Genomic DNA, 18421 nt, shown 5'->3' with positions numbered 1-18421 from the left:
CCTAGAGGTGGAAGCGGCCTGATCTAACACACACAGCGCACCTCCCTGCCGCCCGGGCTCGGCCAGAGGACACGCGGGCGCCGGTGCCGGGTGGCGCGAAGGCTCACGCCGCCCGAGTCCTCAGCCGCGGGGACCGGGCGCCCCCTGCCGACGGCCCATGGGCTGTGCGAGCCGGGGCCGCACGCCGGACCCTGGCAGGGGTGGGCGGGGCTCAGCCGGACCCGCCCCCCGCCGCCTCCACTCGGGAAGGGGCGGGGAGAGCGGGCCGCGGGCACGCAGGCCCCCGCCCCCCGGCGGGCGGGGCCTCCTGGCCGTGATTGGACAGCGTCTCTAGTGCGCGGTGACGTTGCGCCTGGACAGGAAGTGTCCGAGAGGAGCGCGGGAGCTGCGAAGTGAACGCTCTGATCTGTTTGGGAAGCGGCTCGGGCCAAGCGTTCCGCGGCCGGTTGCTCCTCCGGCTGCTTCCCGCGAGCGTCCGGCCGTCGCTGCCCGCCGATTCAGAGGGCCTCGCAGCCTGCCCCGACCCGGGTGAGCGTCCGCGTGGGCCCACTGGAAGGGCTCTCGCCGCGTGTGTGTGTGTGTGTGTGTGTGTGTGTGTGTGCGCGCGCGCGCGTGCGTGCGTCTTGGGGTAGGCGGTGACCCTATGCCCGCGACGCCAGGAGGGGAGCGGGGAGGAACGTGCTTTTGGAATCCCTGAGGCTCCAAGAAAGCTGAGCGCTGAAGAATTGATGCTTTTAAAGTGTGGTGTTGGAGAAGACTCTTGAGAGTCCCTTGAACTGCAAAGAGATCCAACCAGTCCATCCTAAAGAAAAGCAGTCCTGAGTGTTCATTGGAAGATGCTGGGAAAGATTGAAGGCGGGAGAAGAAGGGGAGACAGAGGATAAGATGGTTGGATGGCATCACCAACTCAATGGACATGAGTTTGGGTAAACTCCGGGAATTGGTGATGGACAGGGAGGCCTGGCATGCTGCAATCCATGGGGTCTCAAAGAGTCGGACACGACTGAGCGACTGAACTGACTGAATTGACTGAGGCTCCAAGGATGCGACCTCGTCTCCATCACCCATCTTCCTAAGCCTCTGGGTCACTGACTGGCCAGGTCATTGTGTCCCCAGCCCTGAGAGGTGCCACGATTAATATTAGAGCCGAAGCCAGCGCAGCCGCTGCGGAAAGGACCTCCTCCTGGAAGGCAAACACATGTGATTGGTGCTCCATTCAGCCAGCACGTGGAAACCCTTGTAAGGACTGACCGCTCTGAGAAATTGATCCCTGACCTAAGATTTGAAGGAAGAGGCAACCCATTACAAAACCAAAGCCAGTGAACTCTCTGGCCACTGCCAGAAAGCGTCTACAACCCATGTAAACTTTTCTTTTTCCCAGGTACGATAGCTGCGTGTTCTTGCAAATAAATACAAACACACAGCACAGTATGGGTTCTTTTATTTACTAGGTTCCTGGTTTCAGAGAAGATGGCAGAGGAAGCAGACCTCTTGGGACAGGACTCTGATGGGGACAGTGAGGAGGTGGTCCTGACCCCTGCAGAGCTCATTGACCGGCTGGAGCAGGTAAGCAGCCCACACGGAATCCCCCTGCTGCAAGCACAGCCTCTTAAGCTAGTCCAGCGCTGCAAATGTCAGGATTCAAGAAATGAGGGGATGGAATTCGAGGCTTCTTAGAAGAGAAGAGACTGCGTCTTACCGTCTCCACAGAAGCAGGAAGCATAGGCACAGCCAGATAGAAACTTCATAATGTCGAGCACAGATTCCTCAGGTGGGTCCAGTAAAGGTCGGCTTTGGGGACAGTTACAAGCACGGTTCACAAAGCAAGGATCTGCTTGGTATTTGTGGGGACTACAGAAGTGCTTGATAGAGACTTAAAAGTTCTAGAAAATGCTGAAACACCTTTAGGAGAAAACTGGTCTCATCCTTCCTTTTCCTCCAGTTTCTTTTGCCAACCATTCTGTACATTTCTACTGCTTGCCTCATATCACTCCTGGGGTGTTTCTCCTTTTAGTCATAGTCACTGTGGTTTATTGAGTATTTCTTGTGTGTCAGGGGTTCTTTATATTTCTGGTCTCATGAAGCCTTGGTAGTTGAAGGGTTCAGACTGTCTGTGTTTAAATCCCTCCATGCCCCTGGTCTGTTTTACAGATGTAGGCAGGTGGTATAGTTTGTCTCTGGCACGCCCTTGACTATAACCTGGAGGTAATGGTAGTGGCCACCTCATGGAGTTGTTGTGAGGATTGAATGACATAACGCGTGTGACGTACTGAGTGTAGACTGAGGCATGTGAAGGGCCCACTGAATGTCACCTGTGAGCAGTAATGCTCTGCACAACCCCCTGAGGGAGGTACCGTGTTATCTCCGCTTTAGAGATGAGGAAACTGAAGCTTCGCGATGAAAGGTGTAAAGGAACTTGCCAGGGTCACACGACAGCATCAGAGCCAGGTCTCTCTGATTCAGTCCACCTGCTGCCTTGTTCCTCTCCCTGCAATTGCCCCTTTCCAGAACGCTCTTGTGTCTGTTACTTTACGATTCTTCGTTCTCCTCTGCCCTACATGCCATCATGAGTGACGAAACCCAAGGAAGGTAATTTTAACCAGTCAGGGAAATCCCCTTATTTCTGTTTTGTATATGAGAAACCCTGGAGCAGCCAGGTGAGGCTTTCTAGTTTAATAAAAATCCTGGGGAAGGTCTTATGAAGACAGTTCGTAAGTGTTAATAGGAATTTGATCAGCTTATTTGGGTTGCAATTTCCAAGTTTTAGAAACGTTACATAATTTTCCCAACATCCTAATTCGTATAGATCTCATTAGTGTTGAACCAGTGCTCTCTCATATCTCAAGTCTTTGTATATGCATTCTTTTCAGATGTAGTAAACAAATAAAAATCCTTCAAAAAGTAAATTCTATCACATACCTTTTTAAGAATCTAGTGAAAACTCTGGCGCTTCCTCCCAGAGCAGCGCACATGTACACTCACACTGAATTGTGCATATACTATCCGGAGATTCACAGGCACCCTGAAATTTTAAAACCCAATAAGATATGACTCACACCCGTCAGATGGGCAGAAATGAAAAGAGTGAACAATAGAGTGTTGGCAAGAGTGTAGAGCTTTTGGCACACTTGTAAACCCACGGTACTGAGGGAGGTACCGTGTTATCTCCGCTTTAGAGATGAGGAAACTGAAGCTTCGCGATGAAAGGTGTAAAGGAACTTGCCAGGGTCACATGACAGCATCAGAGCCAGGATGTGAGCCAGGTCTCTGATTCAGTCCACCTGCTGCCTTGTTCCTCTCCCTGCAATTGCCCCTTTCAGAACTCTCTTGCGTCTGTTACTTTACGATTCTTCATTCTCATACTTTACAATTCTTCAGTACCTGCCCTCCAGTATTCTTGTTTGGAAAATCCCATGGACAGAGGAGCCTGGCGGACTACAGTCCATTGGGTGGCAGAGAGTCAGACACGACTGAGCGGCTGACACTTTCCCTTTCATACCACGGTGGATGTGTAACGTGGTACTGTCACTTTAAAAAATAACGTCATTTTCTGTTGAAGAAGGCACACATATCCCATGGCCCAGTTATTACTCCTCTCAGGTGCATGCCTAGAGTAAGGCATATACACATAAAGAGGGGGGAAAAAGAGTAGGAAAACGGATAAAAGCTCCTGCTGCCTCCTGGACAGCTCTCAGGAGCATCATGTAGCAGAGCAAACGATGGTCGCTAAGGAAACTGTACAGCTCAGACCCCTGCCAGGCTGTTGTCCAGGGCAGAGCTGGCCAGCATGCTGGCCGCACAGGCCGAGGCTCCGCAAGGGCCCGGATGCTGCCCCCCGTCCTCGGGGACAGCGGGGCCTCAGACCGATGGCTTCTGAGTGTCCTCAGGGCTCCTCGGAAGGCAATGCAAGGACGGCGGATCTGACGGCCGCGGCAGGGGGTGAGCAGGAATTGCACCCGGGGCCCGAGGCTCTCCTGCAGTGATGCCCTGTGGGCGGCCGACCGCCTGGACAGCCGCTGTGAGGGGTGGCCTCGGGGGTGGCCCGACCGGCCACTGGTGAGCACGGCTCCAGGAGCCCGTGTAGGATACTCCTGAATGCTTGTGGAAAAAGAGGATTTCAAACTTATTGCCTAAAACGCAGTTCCCCGTTTCACGGTCATGGTCGTGTGAGTTTGCTAAGGCTGCCTAACGAGTACCGCGGGCGGGGCGGCCCCAGCAGCGGAAGCGTGCCTTCTCCCTTCTGGAGGCTCCTCTGGCCGAGAGATCGGGGCTGACACGCTCGGTCTCCCCTGCGCCCCGCTCATGGCTTTGGGGGCAGCTGTCTCCGTGTCCCCGCGTGCTCTTCCCTCCCGGGAGATAATTTCACATAGAGGGTGAACGTCCACGAAGAAGAGAACGCGACTACGCACTGACCGTCGAGTCGCTCGGAATCTGCCTGCGGCTCTTCTGCAAGGACACCGCCACGTTGGATTAGGGCGCCCCCTAACGACCTCATTTTAACCTGCGCAGTTTGTCCTTCCGCAGCTTAAGTCTTGCCGGATCCTTCTCCGGCTCCTGTCTGTCTTTCTTTACGTCCCAGAGTTTGCTCAGAGTCGTGTCCGTTGAGTCAGTAACGCCATCTTAACCTAACCTCTTGACGGCGCTCATCTCCAAAGACCTTCTGAGGCGCTGGGAGTTAGGACTTTAACATGTAAACTGAGCAGGGGAGGCGGGCACATTTCCTCCCAGTAACACTGACAGATTGTCGTTAAAATTTTTTCAAAGTAAGTCATTTCAAACGGAACTGGATTTTCAAGGTCTGAACTTAAACACAAGATTCTCACTAAAAATTTTGACAAGATTTTATCTGGACATTTTGTACTAGTATAAACTTCCCCTAATGTTATGTATTTTTATTACCATGATTTCATACTGTACATGAGAAATCTCCCCAAATCTCCTCCCTTTTACCCAGTGTACCATGCAAACATTGTCTTTTCTTGCAGTGCCCTGTCTTGGGAAGGTTGTTAAGCACCGTGTAGAGATACAAACAGATGTAGTGAAATGACAGAAAATTAAACCCTAAATTCAGGTTAATGATCACCTTTGAGGAGGGAGGGAGAGAGGCAAGTGGACTTATTCTTTAGTAAAGTTATGTGCACTCAGCTGTTCATCACTGTTTTTTTAAAGTCAGTTAAAAGAAAAACTCCTGCTGTAAGTCCTTACTGACAGTTTGATCTTTTCTCATTCATTATGCTACTTGAAAATACAGACCCTCTTTCTGGTTAGTTTTATATATCTGCAAACTATTCCAGAAGCCAAACACCTGGAAAAAAAAGAAAAAAAAATTTTGCTGTAGTAGCAACACCCAGTATTTAATAATGCTTCTGGATGGTGATAACTGAAGAAACGGAGGCTGGAGGGTATCAAAATGAATAAATGGAGCTTGCCTGGCCTGTAATTCTGAGCTATGCTAAAACTAAATTTTTTGTGATTGAAAGATAAATGCAGGTTCCTGAGTCCCCTGTGGATATTTCAGTTCCCTAAGCCTTGGTGATTTCTGAAATGTACCAAGCATCTGGGCCAGAGTCATAAATTAGGGATTTAACCTCTTCTTCCACAACTGCATAACAGATGAGTTTCCATTTTCGTCTGTGATCCTTTGTACTCTTATGCAATTAGCAAATAACATAATCTGTATTTTTTTTGTCAACGAGATAAGGATAACTGAATCCGTTTCCTCTCAGATATTGTAGTGATAATTGAAAAAGTATTTGTAAAGTGCCCCAAGCTTCAGGAAGGAAGAGATGGGAGGTTTAATAGAGCTTAACTTCATCTTTCAGAATGGAAGGGTGCTAGTGCCCCCTGGTGGGCAATATCGGGTATAGACCTGTGGACACCACATGAGATTATTCTCAGCTGTAGGTGTGCTAAGGACACAGGCTTCCCACTAAAGGAAATAAAGAAGCCATCATTAAACATAACTTGTCTTCAGAGCATTCCCAGTATTTCTAACCGGTCGTTTTCTTTGCTGAGGTCGCTGTGATTTTAGGGGTATGTGCTGACTCACAGGGTTATTTTGCTCCATGGTGAGCAATGCTCTGTTTTGGCTTTGTCTTTTAGGCTTGGATGAATGAAAAGTTCGCCCCTGAGCTGCTGGAAAACAAGTCTGAAATCGTAGAATGTGTCATGGAGCAGCTGGAGCACATGGTAAGCGGTGCCTGCCTCAGGGTCCAAAGGAGAGACCCTTAGGAGGTGTTTGAGCACAGTGAAAGTCTGGCAGTGAATCTGTTTTGTTGGGCCCAGCCTAGTTTGGGGTTTTTTGTTTTTTAGTTTTTTTAATGTTAAATTTCTTATCTGTGTTTACAAAGCCTAGGAGCTCCTGGGAACATCTGGACGTCAGCTTCCCATGATACCCCAGGGATGTCAGCTTCTGAAAACCTGTTCTCAGCCTTCCCACGTTTGTGCATGAGAACAGCTGACAAGCACAGGGCAAGGGCTACCCCTCCCAGCCTGCCCTCTAGGCCGTCAGCCCGTGGGTGCCCTCCTCGCTATGTTCCTTACCAGCCTGGCCCTGTAGCCTCTAAGTGTGTTGTGTTTAACCACAAAGTCGAATCCGACTCTCTTGTGACCCCGTGGACTGTAGTCCACCAGGCTCCTCTGTCCATGGGAGTGGGTTGCCATTTCCTTCTCCAGGACATCTTCCCAACCCAAGGGTCAAACCCACGTCTCCTGCATTGGCAGGCAGATTCTTTCCCACTGTGACACCAGGGAAGCCCTCTGAGTGTGTGGTCCTTGGCTTAGATGAGCCAGTTTGGGCCACTGCCAGCCTCAGGCTAGCTTTAAAACGTTGGTATTTACAGTTTCTGAACTGGTGTTTTCACACTGCTTTTAAGACCCTTTAGACATTTCTTATCTGCTGTATTATCTAGTTTACACTTGGGTTGGAGTTCTTCGGGTTGGAGTTCTTCTGGGACCTTCCGACTGACCAAATTCAGATTCTATTGACATGGTCTTTTTCTAAAAGTAAATGAGTAGTGCTTGTACTATGTCATGAGCTGTGGTCACGTATTGTTTGTATAATTAAGAGATGAGAAGATGAGCGCTCTTACACAGGGAGTATTTTGTCCTCCTCTGACCTAAATGTAGCCTCCAAATCCTCAGTGTTTCCAATGACGACGGTCCTTGTGGCCCACGGGCAGATTGAACAAAAAAAATGTTCTTAGTCTTTGACTCTCGTGTTTTGTTTTCTTTTTTTTCAAACTTCTTTTTCTCTCTGAACAGGAAGAAAATCTGAAGAGGGCCAAGAAGGGGGACCTGAAGGTCAGCCTCCATCAGATGGAGATGGAGCGGATCCGCTTCGTCCTGAGCAGCTACCTGCGCTGTCGGCTCATGAAGGTCGGGGAGCCTGTCGTGGGGGCTGAGGGTCCCGGGCCTGGAAGCACTGCCCAGACCCCACTTCAGGGGAGCCAGAGTCAAGACGGCGACAGATTGTCCTGGAGGAGCGGATGCAAGGCTTGGGTGGCAGTAGGCCTCCTCCTCCAGGGACACTTTCAGTCTGTCTGCTGCGAGAATGGCGCCCCCTGGAGTGACCGCGGGGCAATGCTGAGGGTGGCGGTGTTGGCAGCGGCTGAACAAAGACTACTCTGGCCAGAGGGGACCTAGTTCTGAGAATTGTTTTATGTGCCCTTCAGGCAGTGTCGTGTGGACGGTGATAATCACATTCAGCTGTATCTCACTTACCAAAACGGAACTGCAAAACATGCTTACTCAGTGTTTTGTATGATGTCTGTTTTAACCCTGGGAGGTTCTTACCTCCTTGAAGATTCTTCTCATTTGGTTCCACTTGTCCTCTTAGTTACGACAAAGCAAATACGGCTAATTCTTGACCAGCACAGGTGTGAACCGCACCAGTCCACCAATACACGGATCTTTTTTAGTAAATATGTGCTGTTACGTGGTCCACAGTTGACGTGTCTGCGGGTGCAGAGCCTTGGATACGGAGCACCGACTGTAAAGTTATTCAAGGAGCTGGGGTCGAAGGTGTGGTTCCCCCAATCCCCCTGTTGTTCAGCGATCACCATGATCCCTGATGTACCATCTTCCACGTGCGGTCACTTCCGATTCTGAGGACCGCTCACAAAGGCTCATCGGAGACCTCTCAGTTAAACATTTCAGCCATTTATTTCCCTTAACTCTACTGGTCTCTTCCCTAAAACATTTGTCAGTGTCCTCCTTAAATTATCCCACCTGTAACAGAACATGGACTTCCTCTTGGCATTTGGTCGCTTGTGTGAAAAGCAGGATGGTCACTTCCCTTCTCCTGGACATGAGACTGGGAGTAATGCCACCCAGGGTCACATGGCGTCTCTGATGGCGACAGCCTGGGTTCATTCTGCTCTCACCATGAGTGCCAGCCTCTTATGTAATTTTTCAGCTGTCGTGATTATTACCCCTTCCTGTCACTGTCCTATGTTTGCATGGTTTGATTATTGACCTTCCGTGTGGGGCTCAAAACGTGTCCCTCGTAAGCTTCTCCTTACTGAGTTGGGCAGTTCGCTGGTCTCTGGATCTCGATCTTGTCACCTAGTTTATTCATTACCTCAGCAAGTTTGATGAGTGTGTCATCAGAGGTCTTACCTGGCTCGTTAATAGGACTGGGCCAGAGTTAGCCTGTCCCCTGGGCCTTCCCCGAGGGTCAGCATCCGTCACTAAACCGGTGTTCAGTCGTTTATGAGTCTCTAGTCTGTACTGTTACCAGTCTCCCCGCCCCTGCTCCAGCCTGTCCACAGAAGCATCAGAGACAATGCCGCATGTTTGGAACAAGCTGAGACACACAGCGTGCCTCTGCCCACCTTCAGCTGCCAGGCCGCTCAGTTTTCTGTGTGTGTGGTTGGGTGAATCCCCTCCACGGTCACCAGTCACTTTCCTTTGAGTTCACAAACCATCTTTTCCAATATGTATTCAAATGCGACAACACGTACGACGTGAAGGATCCTGAAGGAGGGGGATCTGTGTTGGCGATGCCCCTCCTCCTTTGTATATTTGAAAATCAGGAAACGCGCCTGCCTCTTATCTTTCCCATCCCTTCTGAGCTCGGGGACGCTGAGATTCTGAAACGGCAAGCGTTCTACTGCAGCAGCAGTGGCGGTCCGCATGAGGACGGGAGACGTGCTCAGGCCCCGTACACGTGTGAATTTAACTCCTGCAAGGCTGTGGTCCTGAGCCGGAAGACCTCACCCCTTTGAGGATAAACGCTGCCTCCTCTCAGCCTTCAGCTCCTCCTCACTGTTGCTTGCAAGGCGTTTCCCTGGCCGAGGTGATCTTGACAGCCTTGACTCCGAACCAGAGGCTGCCCTTCCTGGTTCCTGACCATGCACCTCTCCAGCTTTTGGCTCTGTTGTTGTCCTGTTTCCTGGTAGTCCTTAGCGTTTTTCCAAGCCTCACCCGTTGGTGGCCTTTCTCCTTACCAGTTATATTCTTTGATTCAAGTGTCACTCCTCTGCAGCTCATATGTTCTGTGTCTGTCTGTCCCGCCCCTGTGTCTGCTTCATCTCGCAGAAGGACACCTGTACAGCTACACAGAAATGCTGGCTGACAGCCCCATCCTGCCTCTTAAACTCCATTTCCACTTGTCTCTCCAGAGTTTCCTTCATGAAACCCTTTCACCCTTTTTAAAATGTCTTCCTTTTTCCAGCCCTGGTCTTCCCTCCGAATTCTCTGAAACCTGCCTTCTTGAAGTGTGGCAGGTAGGTCTTATGATTAGCAAGAGGCTCAACCATGAAGACCCACCATTTTTTTTTCCCGCTCTTTTTTTGGCCGCACGTGGTATGCGGGATCCTAGTTCCCCGACCAGGGATCGAACCTGCGCCCCTTGCAGTGGAAGCAGGAGTCTGAACCGGTGGACCACCAGGGAAGTCCCCAGTCTTGCCTTGTTTAGTGACTTATTTTTGACTCTGCTGGTTCTTCACTGCTGTGCCCGTTCTCTAGTTGTGGAGACTGGGGGCTGCTCTCCACTTGCAGTTCGAGGGCCCCTCATTGCAGTGGCTTCTGTTGTCGCAGAGCAGGGGCTCTAAGACTCGAGAGCTTCAGTAGCCCATGGGCTCAGTAGTTGCGGCTCCCAGGCTCTAGAGCCACAAGCTCAACAGTTGTGGCACCCAGGCTTAGCTGCCCCGCAGCATGTGGGATCTTCCTGGACCAGGGATCGAACCTGTGTCTCCTGCGTTTTGGCAGGCAGATTCTTTACCACTGAACCACCGGAGAAGCCCAAGACTCATCATTTTTAAAGTTACTTTCTAGATTAACCTCCGCCTGTTTCAGGAGACTTGTCTGTGTGCTGCTGGAATCAGACAAGACCTTTGATGACCCACTTTATCAAGCTAACTGATAGCATGAAGCGTTGACAGGTGTTTCCTGTCCCTGCAGATAGAGAAGTTTTTCCCTCACATCCTTGAAAAGGAGAAGACCCGCGGAGAGGAGGAGCCTTCCATCCTTTCTCCGGAGGAGTTTGTCTTTGCCAAAGAGTGAGCAGGCGTGGACCCGCCTTTGTCCCCCCGGGCTTGGGAGTGTGGGTTGCGTGGTTGTGTCCCTGAGGCCGGTGGCAGGGCCCCTGTTGTGGGTCTGATGGCCCCGGCGGCTCCGCCAACGGCGTTGGGTGTGTGTTGTTTCAGGTTCCTGGCTAACACAGAGACCTATCTGAAGGACACGGCCTTAAAGCACATGCCTCCCAATCTACAGAAGGTGGATCTCGTGAGGACAGGTGAGCAGAACATTCGCTTCTCTCTCTTCCCTCGAATGAAGGAAAATAAATGTGTAGACAGATGAGCAGAAAAGAGACAGAGAGGAAGGGTTCTGGGTTAAAAACCAAGAATCGTTAAAAGCAGGTACCAGGGTAGCCGTTTGTGGCCATGTGAGCATCACTTTTGTGTTCTTCTGGTTCGGAGGAAATTCTCCAAATACAGACTCAGCCTCGTGGCATATTCAGTTACCTCCTGGGCGTCCACGCTGTGCTGGGCTCTTTGGGGCATGGAAGCGGCCAAGGTCTCTGTCTTCTGGGCGGGGGTGGGGTGGGTGGGAGGGGCAGCCTCCCCTTCACAGATTCCAGCTGTGCAGGGCCTGTCTCCCCCCTCTGGGGGTGAGGGGAGGATGTTAGCCAGGAGGCTACGAGGCCTCCGGGGCTCCCTCAGGGCTCCTGATCTTTATTTGTGAGCAATTTCCAGGCTGTGGAAAGGGGAACAGGACTGAGGTGGAAAGAGGGGAGGCACAGCCGTCACCCCTTCACTCAGTGTCCCCAAGAGTCTGCTGAGCAGAGGGGCAGGGGCCCTGGCGGTAACTCCTGAGGTTGGCTCAGCCAGCGGGGCCCCTGGCACATGGGCTCCAGTCCACACCTCATCTTTGCCAGCTCCCTGTCTCCACGCAGGACCTCCCAGGGGGCCTGGAGTCCAGGCTCACAAACTGAGGGTAGGATAGCCCACCCTTGAACGTTCCCCGCCAACTACGTCTCTCCCCGACCCAGTCTGGGGGCCACGCTGTGAGCCCTGCTCCAGGGGGCTGGTGACTTAGCTCTGGCCTCCATACTCAGTACTGCCGTCAGGGTGCCTGAACAGCAGGCGTGTTTTCTCACGCAGATCCAGAGGCCAGAGTTGATGGTCAAGGCGTGCTGACAGTGCGGGGCCCCGCAGGCCTCTCCCCTCGGCCTGCAGGTGGCTGCCTGCCCCGCCCCCCTCCACCACACACACACTCGGGTGTCTGTGCCTCTTCTTATCGGGACACCAGTCAGGTTGGATTAGGGCCCCACCTTAACGGCTTCATTTTTAGCCCTTTAAAGCCCGGGTCTCCAAATCTATTCTGTCCTGAAGTTCTGGGGCTCAGGGCTTCAACATGTAAATTTGAGGGGACACAATTCCAGGAGCAAGCCCAGCCCAGGCAGGGTTTGTGGAACTCTGAACTGGTCGTTTTGGAAAACCTGCCTGAGGGACACAGAAGGCCCAGTCTCTGTCCAGTTTGCCTCTTTGTCTACGTTTGAGTGGAGTGGGGGCCACGAACCTCATCCCTGCCCAGCGCTATCTGTCGTGTCCATTGGATTCAAGCAGCTGGGAACCGCCGATGGGCCTGCATCGATTCCTGAGCTGGCCCAGGACGTTGCCCAGGAGCTCCTTCTACTTGATTCTGGTCAGCACCTTCTGACACCCAAGCATTGCTTGCCTTGGGTCCCTTCCAAAGACCAGAGCCAGGCTCCTAGGACTGGAGCTGTGCAGGGGGCAGCCTGCCCTGGGGAGATCAGAGCCTGGCTCACTTAGCCCAGATGCCCCGAGTCCCCTCAGGCCCCTGGAGCGTGGAAACCCTGCTGGCAGGGTCGGGGAAGGTTGTCGTAACCTAACATCCTTTGAGGGTTTCCTCGAATTAGCACCTGCCCAGTGGGCCCAGCTGACTCTGCTGAAGTTGGAGTCTCTGGAGGTCCAGAACCCAGGAGCAGCCCAGGGGACCCGCGCCTGACTTTTGCAGCCAGTTATCCTCAGCCCTCTCAGTGGATGGGGAACCACAGGCAGCCCCACACCTGAGCTGGGCCCTGAACGCTGAGTGGTCCAGCAGGTTCTCTGGACCCCACTGCGTGGTAGGGCCTCCACTGGCAGTGCAGGGCTGGAGGAGCAGCCGGCTCTGGGCTCTTCCTAACAAGGTGTGGCTGGTGGAGGAGGAAGGGCAGCTTAACCTGTGATCAACGGAGGGACATGGAGGGGAGCTTCCAGCGGTGGCCTGGGTTCCTCAGCCTGACGTCCAAGGCTATCTCCGTGTGACCCCATCTCCCTGACATCCTGGCCTCCCGCCCTCTCCACAGATCTACTTTCTGGCTCTGTTCACATGCTGTGTCCTCCTGAGACTCTTGAGCGTGTTTCTCTCCAGTGGTCCTTGCTCCTTCCTCCGAGGCTTCCACTCATCTCAAGACCTCTCCACTTGTCCAGCGAGCGGGTGCTGAGTGAGACCTTGTGGGAAGTAGGCTGATTCTAGAAGGAGCCCAGATCTCTCCTCAAATCCCTGCAACAACCGCCCCCCTACCATGCTTTCTATCAAGGGTCCCTTCGTGATTGAGGCAGTTAATCTCAGCAGCTCTTCCCTCTTGCTCTTATTAGCTGAGCATTTGCTGATGACATTACCGTTCTTCTGCCAGTTCCCAAACCAGACCTAGACGCATACGTGTTTCTAAGAGTGAAAGAGCGACAAGAAAACATCCTGGTGGAACCGGAATCAGACGAGCAGAGGTGAGTGACGCCTGCGCTGCGGACAGTGGGAAACAGTCCCACCAGGGCTGCCGCCAAGCTGCGCGGGTACAGAGTTCCCTTCCTTTTCCAGGGACTACGTGATCGACCTGGAGGAGGGCTCACAGCACTTGATCCGATACAGAACCGTCGCACCCCTGGTTGCTTCTGGGGCCATACAGCTAATTTAAAACCAGAAATAACTAACCGAGAAATGAGGCCATGGGACCTTAGAAGACACATTTTTGGAAACCCTGCATGCCACCCCGTGCCAAGGACAGCAGCGATCTTGGCGGTGCCGTGGGTCCCTGAGCCGTGGAGATCTGGTCAGAGCTGCCCCCTTACTTGTCCTCAGCTCTGCCACTCCAGCCAGAATCAGCAGATGATGCTGCCGCTGTGCTGATCTTGCTGCCGGAGTCACTGAAACCCCCTTGATGGTGATGTTTGAACTGAGGAAAGTGAGGCCGGGGCAGTTCACAGAAAGCCATCGCTGTCTGTGATGAGGGGACCCGTGAGCCCGACCCAACAGCGCCAGGAGCATGCGCTCAACCCTCCTGGCAGGAAGAGTGTAAATAGCTTCAACCGCCTGGCCGCCCTTTGTGGAAGTCACTGACTCGTGTAAACTCGCCTTCTGGAACCTCTCCTCTTGGACTTAGAGCTAACCTGTGTCATGCTTAGCTGAGCCTCACAACCCAACCAATAAACTATGATTAGATCTGGGTTTTGTGGCAGAAGGAGCCGTAGGCAGTTCCCAGCATGTGGCCTGATGAGGTGCCTCCGAACTGCAGCCTTGGCAGGCCAGCCTGCGGGCCATCTGCCAGCCTGGACTTGGTCAGAGCAGCAGCAGCGCTCCTGTGACCAGCGTTCACTTTCTCCAGGGAAATGGACGGAATGAAACTCAGGGAATGGGCAGTGTCACCAGGGAGGGATGTACAGACAGCAGATGAATTGTCTTCCCTTGAAATGTGATGCAGAGGAACTGGGTTCCAGCCTTTCTTGCTCCCCAAGAAGGGAGGTTTCCGTCTGCATGATGTAGCCTGGTAGAGTAACCAGTGCGATGCTGCTGCCATCTCCAAGAGAAGACGTTCAGTGAAAGCAGGGGAGAGTGTTTTTTATTCGTTAGTAAAAGCATTTTATATCTCATGCAGTACTTTATTTTCTCCAGAGCCTTCTCACCCTTCTCAGCCAATCATTGAACAAACGTTCGGTGAGCAGAGTGTGCTGGGTACAGTCCAGTGCACTGGGGTTCCACCCAGAACGAGAGGGTCACTGACTGCTCAGGTGGGAACAGCGCCTCGTGGAGAATCAGAATAGGGGCTCACCAGCATGCTTAGATGGGGTGCTCTGAGGGGCTCTCACTAATTTCAGCTAATCTCACTCAGTTAGGCTGAGGTTTGAATCACAAGAAGAGGCCAGAGACACAGCTCAGAGGGAAGGGCTTTCTAGGCAAAGAAAAGGCAGCTTGTGCAAAGGCCCTGTGGCAGAAATGAATTCTGCCACAGTCAGTGAGGCTGGAAGGCAGTGGCACAATGGAAAGGCTGCACGTGAGGTCTGAGAGGTGTTCTGGGCCCAGATCACTTCCCGCTTTGTGAGCAAGGACCCCCTGTCCTCCAGCAGCCTAAGAAGCAGGCAGGGCTGCTGTTGCGGCGCTGTGCTGGGCTTAGTCGCGCAGTCATGTCTGACTCTGCAACCCTGTGGACTGTAGCCCGCCAGGCTCCTCTGTCCGTAGGGGTTCTCCAGGCAAGAATACTGGAGTGGGTTGCCATGCCCTGCTCCAGCGACTCTTCCCGATCCAAGGCTCTAACCACGCCTCCCGCATTGCAGGCAGATTCTTTACTGTCTGAGCCTCCAGGGAATAGATGGAAAAGAGGGTGAGCATCTGGCAGCGAGTCTGCACCCAGGTCTCCTTCCTCGGGGTCGCCTGCCTGCTCCTGTCTCACCGCTTCCGCTGCTCTGGAGTGGAGAGGACGGAGCTGTGTCGTGTCGCCCACTCCTTCCCGCAGTGCCAGGCACACGGGAGGGGTACAGCTTGTGTTGCTTCACTTCCTAGGTCACTCTTCAAAGGCAGCCTGGTTTAGATAAGTCATTTCAAAATAAAGGGGAAGTTGAATTTCAAAACCAAGTGTAGGGAATCGGTGTGATTTAGTGTGACATTTGTCTCTAAGGTTTTCAACGTGTGGGGAGCATTTTGCTTTATAGGTAAAAGCTCGTCACTGGAAGCATGACGGGACACCGATTCAGGTAACGGCGTCACACTCTATTACAAGCTTGTCACCAGCGAGGTCCCTGCGAAGTGCTTACAGGTCCCTCTCTTGAGTTTTCCAGCTGCAGCAAAAGCATGTATCAGCTGTGACCTTGCAGCAAGACCCCAGCTTCACTCTGACCTTGCAGCAAGACCCCGGTTCACTCTCTCCCACCATAGGCTTCCACGCCACCCTGCACACCCCTGCTGCCTCTGCGAGGGACACGAGTGGACCATGAAGCTCTCAGGGGGGACTGTTGAACAAGCGCGTTATTCACCAGTACTTCAGAAAGATCTCCTATGGTATCACCTATATGTGAGATCTAAAGATAAAAAGAACTTATTTCCAAAACAGAAATAGACCCACAGGCATAGAAAACACAGGCTACCAAAGGGGGAAGGGGGGTGGGGGAAGTGATTAGGAGGTTGGTATTAACATATGCTTATTACTGTATATAAAATAGATGACCACCAAGGACTGACTACAGCACAGGGAACTATACTCAATATTTTGTAATAGCCCATTAGGGAAGAGAATCTAAAGAATGTATACATATATAAATATACACACACACACACATATATATAACTGAATTGCAGTGCTTGTACACCTGAAACTAACACAGTATTGTAAATCAACTATTTCAATTAAAAAATACTTCATGTGGTATTGGAGAAGACTCTTGAGAGTCCCTTGGACTGCAAGGAGATCCAACCAGTCCATTCTGAAGGAGATCAACCCTGGGATTTCTTTGGAAGAAATGATGCTGAAGCTAAAACTCCAGTACTTTGGCCACCTCATGTGAAGAGTTGACTCTTTGGAAAAGACTCTGATGCTGGGAGGGAGTGGAGGCAGGAGGAGAAGGGGACGACAGAGGATGAGATGTCTGGATGGCATCACTGACTCGATGGACGTGAGTCTGAGTGAACTCCGGGAGTTGGTGATGGACAGGGAGGCCTGGCGTGCTGCAGTTCATGGGGTCGCAAAGAGTCAGACACGACTGAGTGACTGAACTGAACTGAGTGATTCAATGGAGAAGGCACTGGCGACCCACTCCAGTACTCTTGCCTGGAAAATCCCATAGATGGAGGAGCCTGGTGGGCTGCAGTTTATGGGATCACTAAGAGTCAGACACAACTGAGTGACTTCACTTTCACTTTTCACTTTCATGCATTGGAAAAGGAAATGGCAACCCACTCCAGTGTTCTTGCCTAGAGAATCCCAGGGACGGGGGAGCCTGGTGGCTGCCGTCTCTGGGGTCCACAGAGTCGGACACGACTGAAGCGACTTAGCAGCAGCAACAGCAGTGATTCAACATCTCCTATGCGCTTATTGGCTCTTCCTGTGTCTCCTTTGGAGAAATGTTAAGTGCTTTGTGGCTTTTTTTAAATTGGATTGTTTTCATTGATATTGAGTTTTAGGAGTTCAGTTTATGTTCTGGATATTAATCCCTTATCAGATATATGATTTACCAATGCTTTCTCTCATTCTGTGGGTTGCCCTTTTACTCTGTGGATAGTATCTTTTATGTACAATCCTTTAAATTTTGTTCTCCTTTTTCAAGATTCTTTGGTTATGTGGGCTCTTTGAGATTCCATATGAATCTTAAAAGGAGAGATTTTAGGATGGGTTTTTTTCTCTTTCTACAAAAAAAACAGATTTTTATAGAGATTTCTTTGAATCGGTAGATCTCGGGTAGTATTAACATTTTAGCAGTATTCTCTCTTCTGGCCCATGAACATGCAGTGTGTTTCCATTGATTTATGTCTTCTTTCTTTCAGCGGTGTCTTGCCGTTTTCACTGTACAAGTCTTTCACCGTCTCAGTTAACTCCTAGATATTTTAGTCTTTTTGATGCTATTGTAAATGGAACTGTTTTTGTAATTTCCTTTTCAGATTGTTCATGTATAGAAATGCAATTGGATTTTGTGTGTTGGCTTTCTGTCTTGCTACTTTGCTGAATTCATGTTTTAGTTCTAACAACTTTTTTGTGGAGTCTCTAAGGTTTTCTATATATGAGGTCATATCATCTCCAAACATAATTTTACTTGGTGGTAGCGGTGGTGGTTTAGTTGCTCAGTCATGTCCAACTCTTACAACTCCATGAACTGTAGCCCGCTAGGCTCCCCTGTCCATGGGGTTTCCCAGGCAAGAATACTGGGGTGGGTTGCCATGCCCTTCTCCAGGGGATCTTCCCGACCCAGGGATTGAACCTGGGTCTGCTGCATTGCAGGCAGATTCTTTACTGACTGAGCCCCCAGGGAAGCCTAATTTTACTTCGTCCTTCCCAGTTTGGATCCCCTTTATTTTCCTTGCCTGAAAGCTCTGGCTAGAACTTCCAGTAGTATATTGGAGAAGTGAAGCCGGGCATTGTGATCTTAGGTGAAAAGCTTTCAGTCTTTCACTGTTGAATGTGGTGTTTGGTGTGAGTTTTTACATATGGCTTTTATTACATGGGGCTAGTTTCCTTCTCTTTTCATTTTGTTGAGTGGTTTTACTATGAAAGAGTGTTGATTTCTGCCAAATGCTTTTTCTGCATCAATTGATAAGGTGTTTTTTCCTTCACTTGCTATTATAATAATTGTAAAGTTATTACATGATAGTTTTCATATGTTGAGCCATCCTTGCATTCTAAGAATAAATTTCTCTTAATTGTGTTTAATCCTTTTAATATGCTGTTGAGTTCAGTTTGCTAGTATTTTTTTGAGAATTTTTGCATCGATGTTCATAAGGAATATTGGTCTGTTGTTTCCTTTTTTCTTTTATTATTAAAGTTCATTTACAATGTGTGTTAATTTCTGCTATACAGCAGTGTGACTCAGTTGTGCACATATATACATTCTTTTTTATATTCTTTGCCATTATGGTTTATCCCAGGATATTGAGTATAGATCTCTGTGCTATAGTTTTCTTGTAGTGTCTTTGTCTGGCTTTGGCATAGGGTTAT

At 50.8% G+C, this 18421-nt stretch overlaps 1 protein-coding gene across 1 annotated transcript; it reads left to right on the top strand.

The window, feature by feature from the left end:
* Positions 1-414: 414 nt before the first annotated feature.
* On the top strand, positions 415-14139 carry GINS4 (GINS complex subunit 4). The gene is made up of 8 exons (XM_068971878.1): positions 415-528; positions 1452-1566; positions 6103-6189; positions 7264-7377; positions 10405-10502; positions 10650-10738; positions 13145-13235; positions 13327-14139. Exons 2-8 carry the CDS (start codon positions 1471-1473, stop codon positions 13421-13423), a joined length of 672 nt encoding a protein of 223 aa, XP_068827979.1. The 5' UTR covers positions 415-528; positions 1452-1470; the 3' UTR covers positions 13424-14139.
* Positions 14140-18421: the final 4282 nt, after the last annotated feature.

This window comes from Capricornis sumatraensis, chromosome 4 (assembly GCF_032405125.1).
Source record: "Capricornis sumatraensis isolate serow.1 chromosome 4, serow.2, whole genome shotgun sequence".
Taxonomy (NCBI): domain Eukaryota; kingdom Metazoa; phylum Chordata; class Mammalia; order Artiodactyla; family Bovidae; genus Capricornis; species Capricornis sumatraensis.
This window is presented reverse-complemented; position numbering and strand designations above follow the sequence as displayed.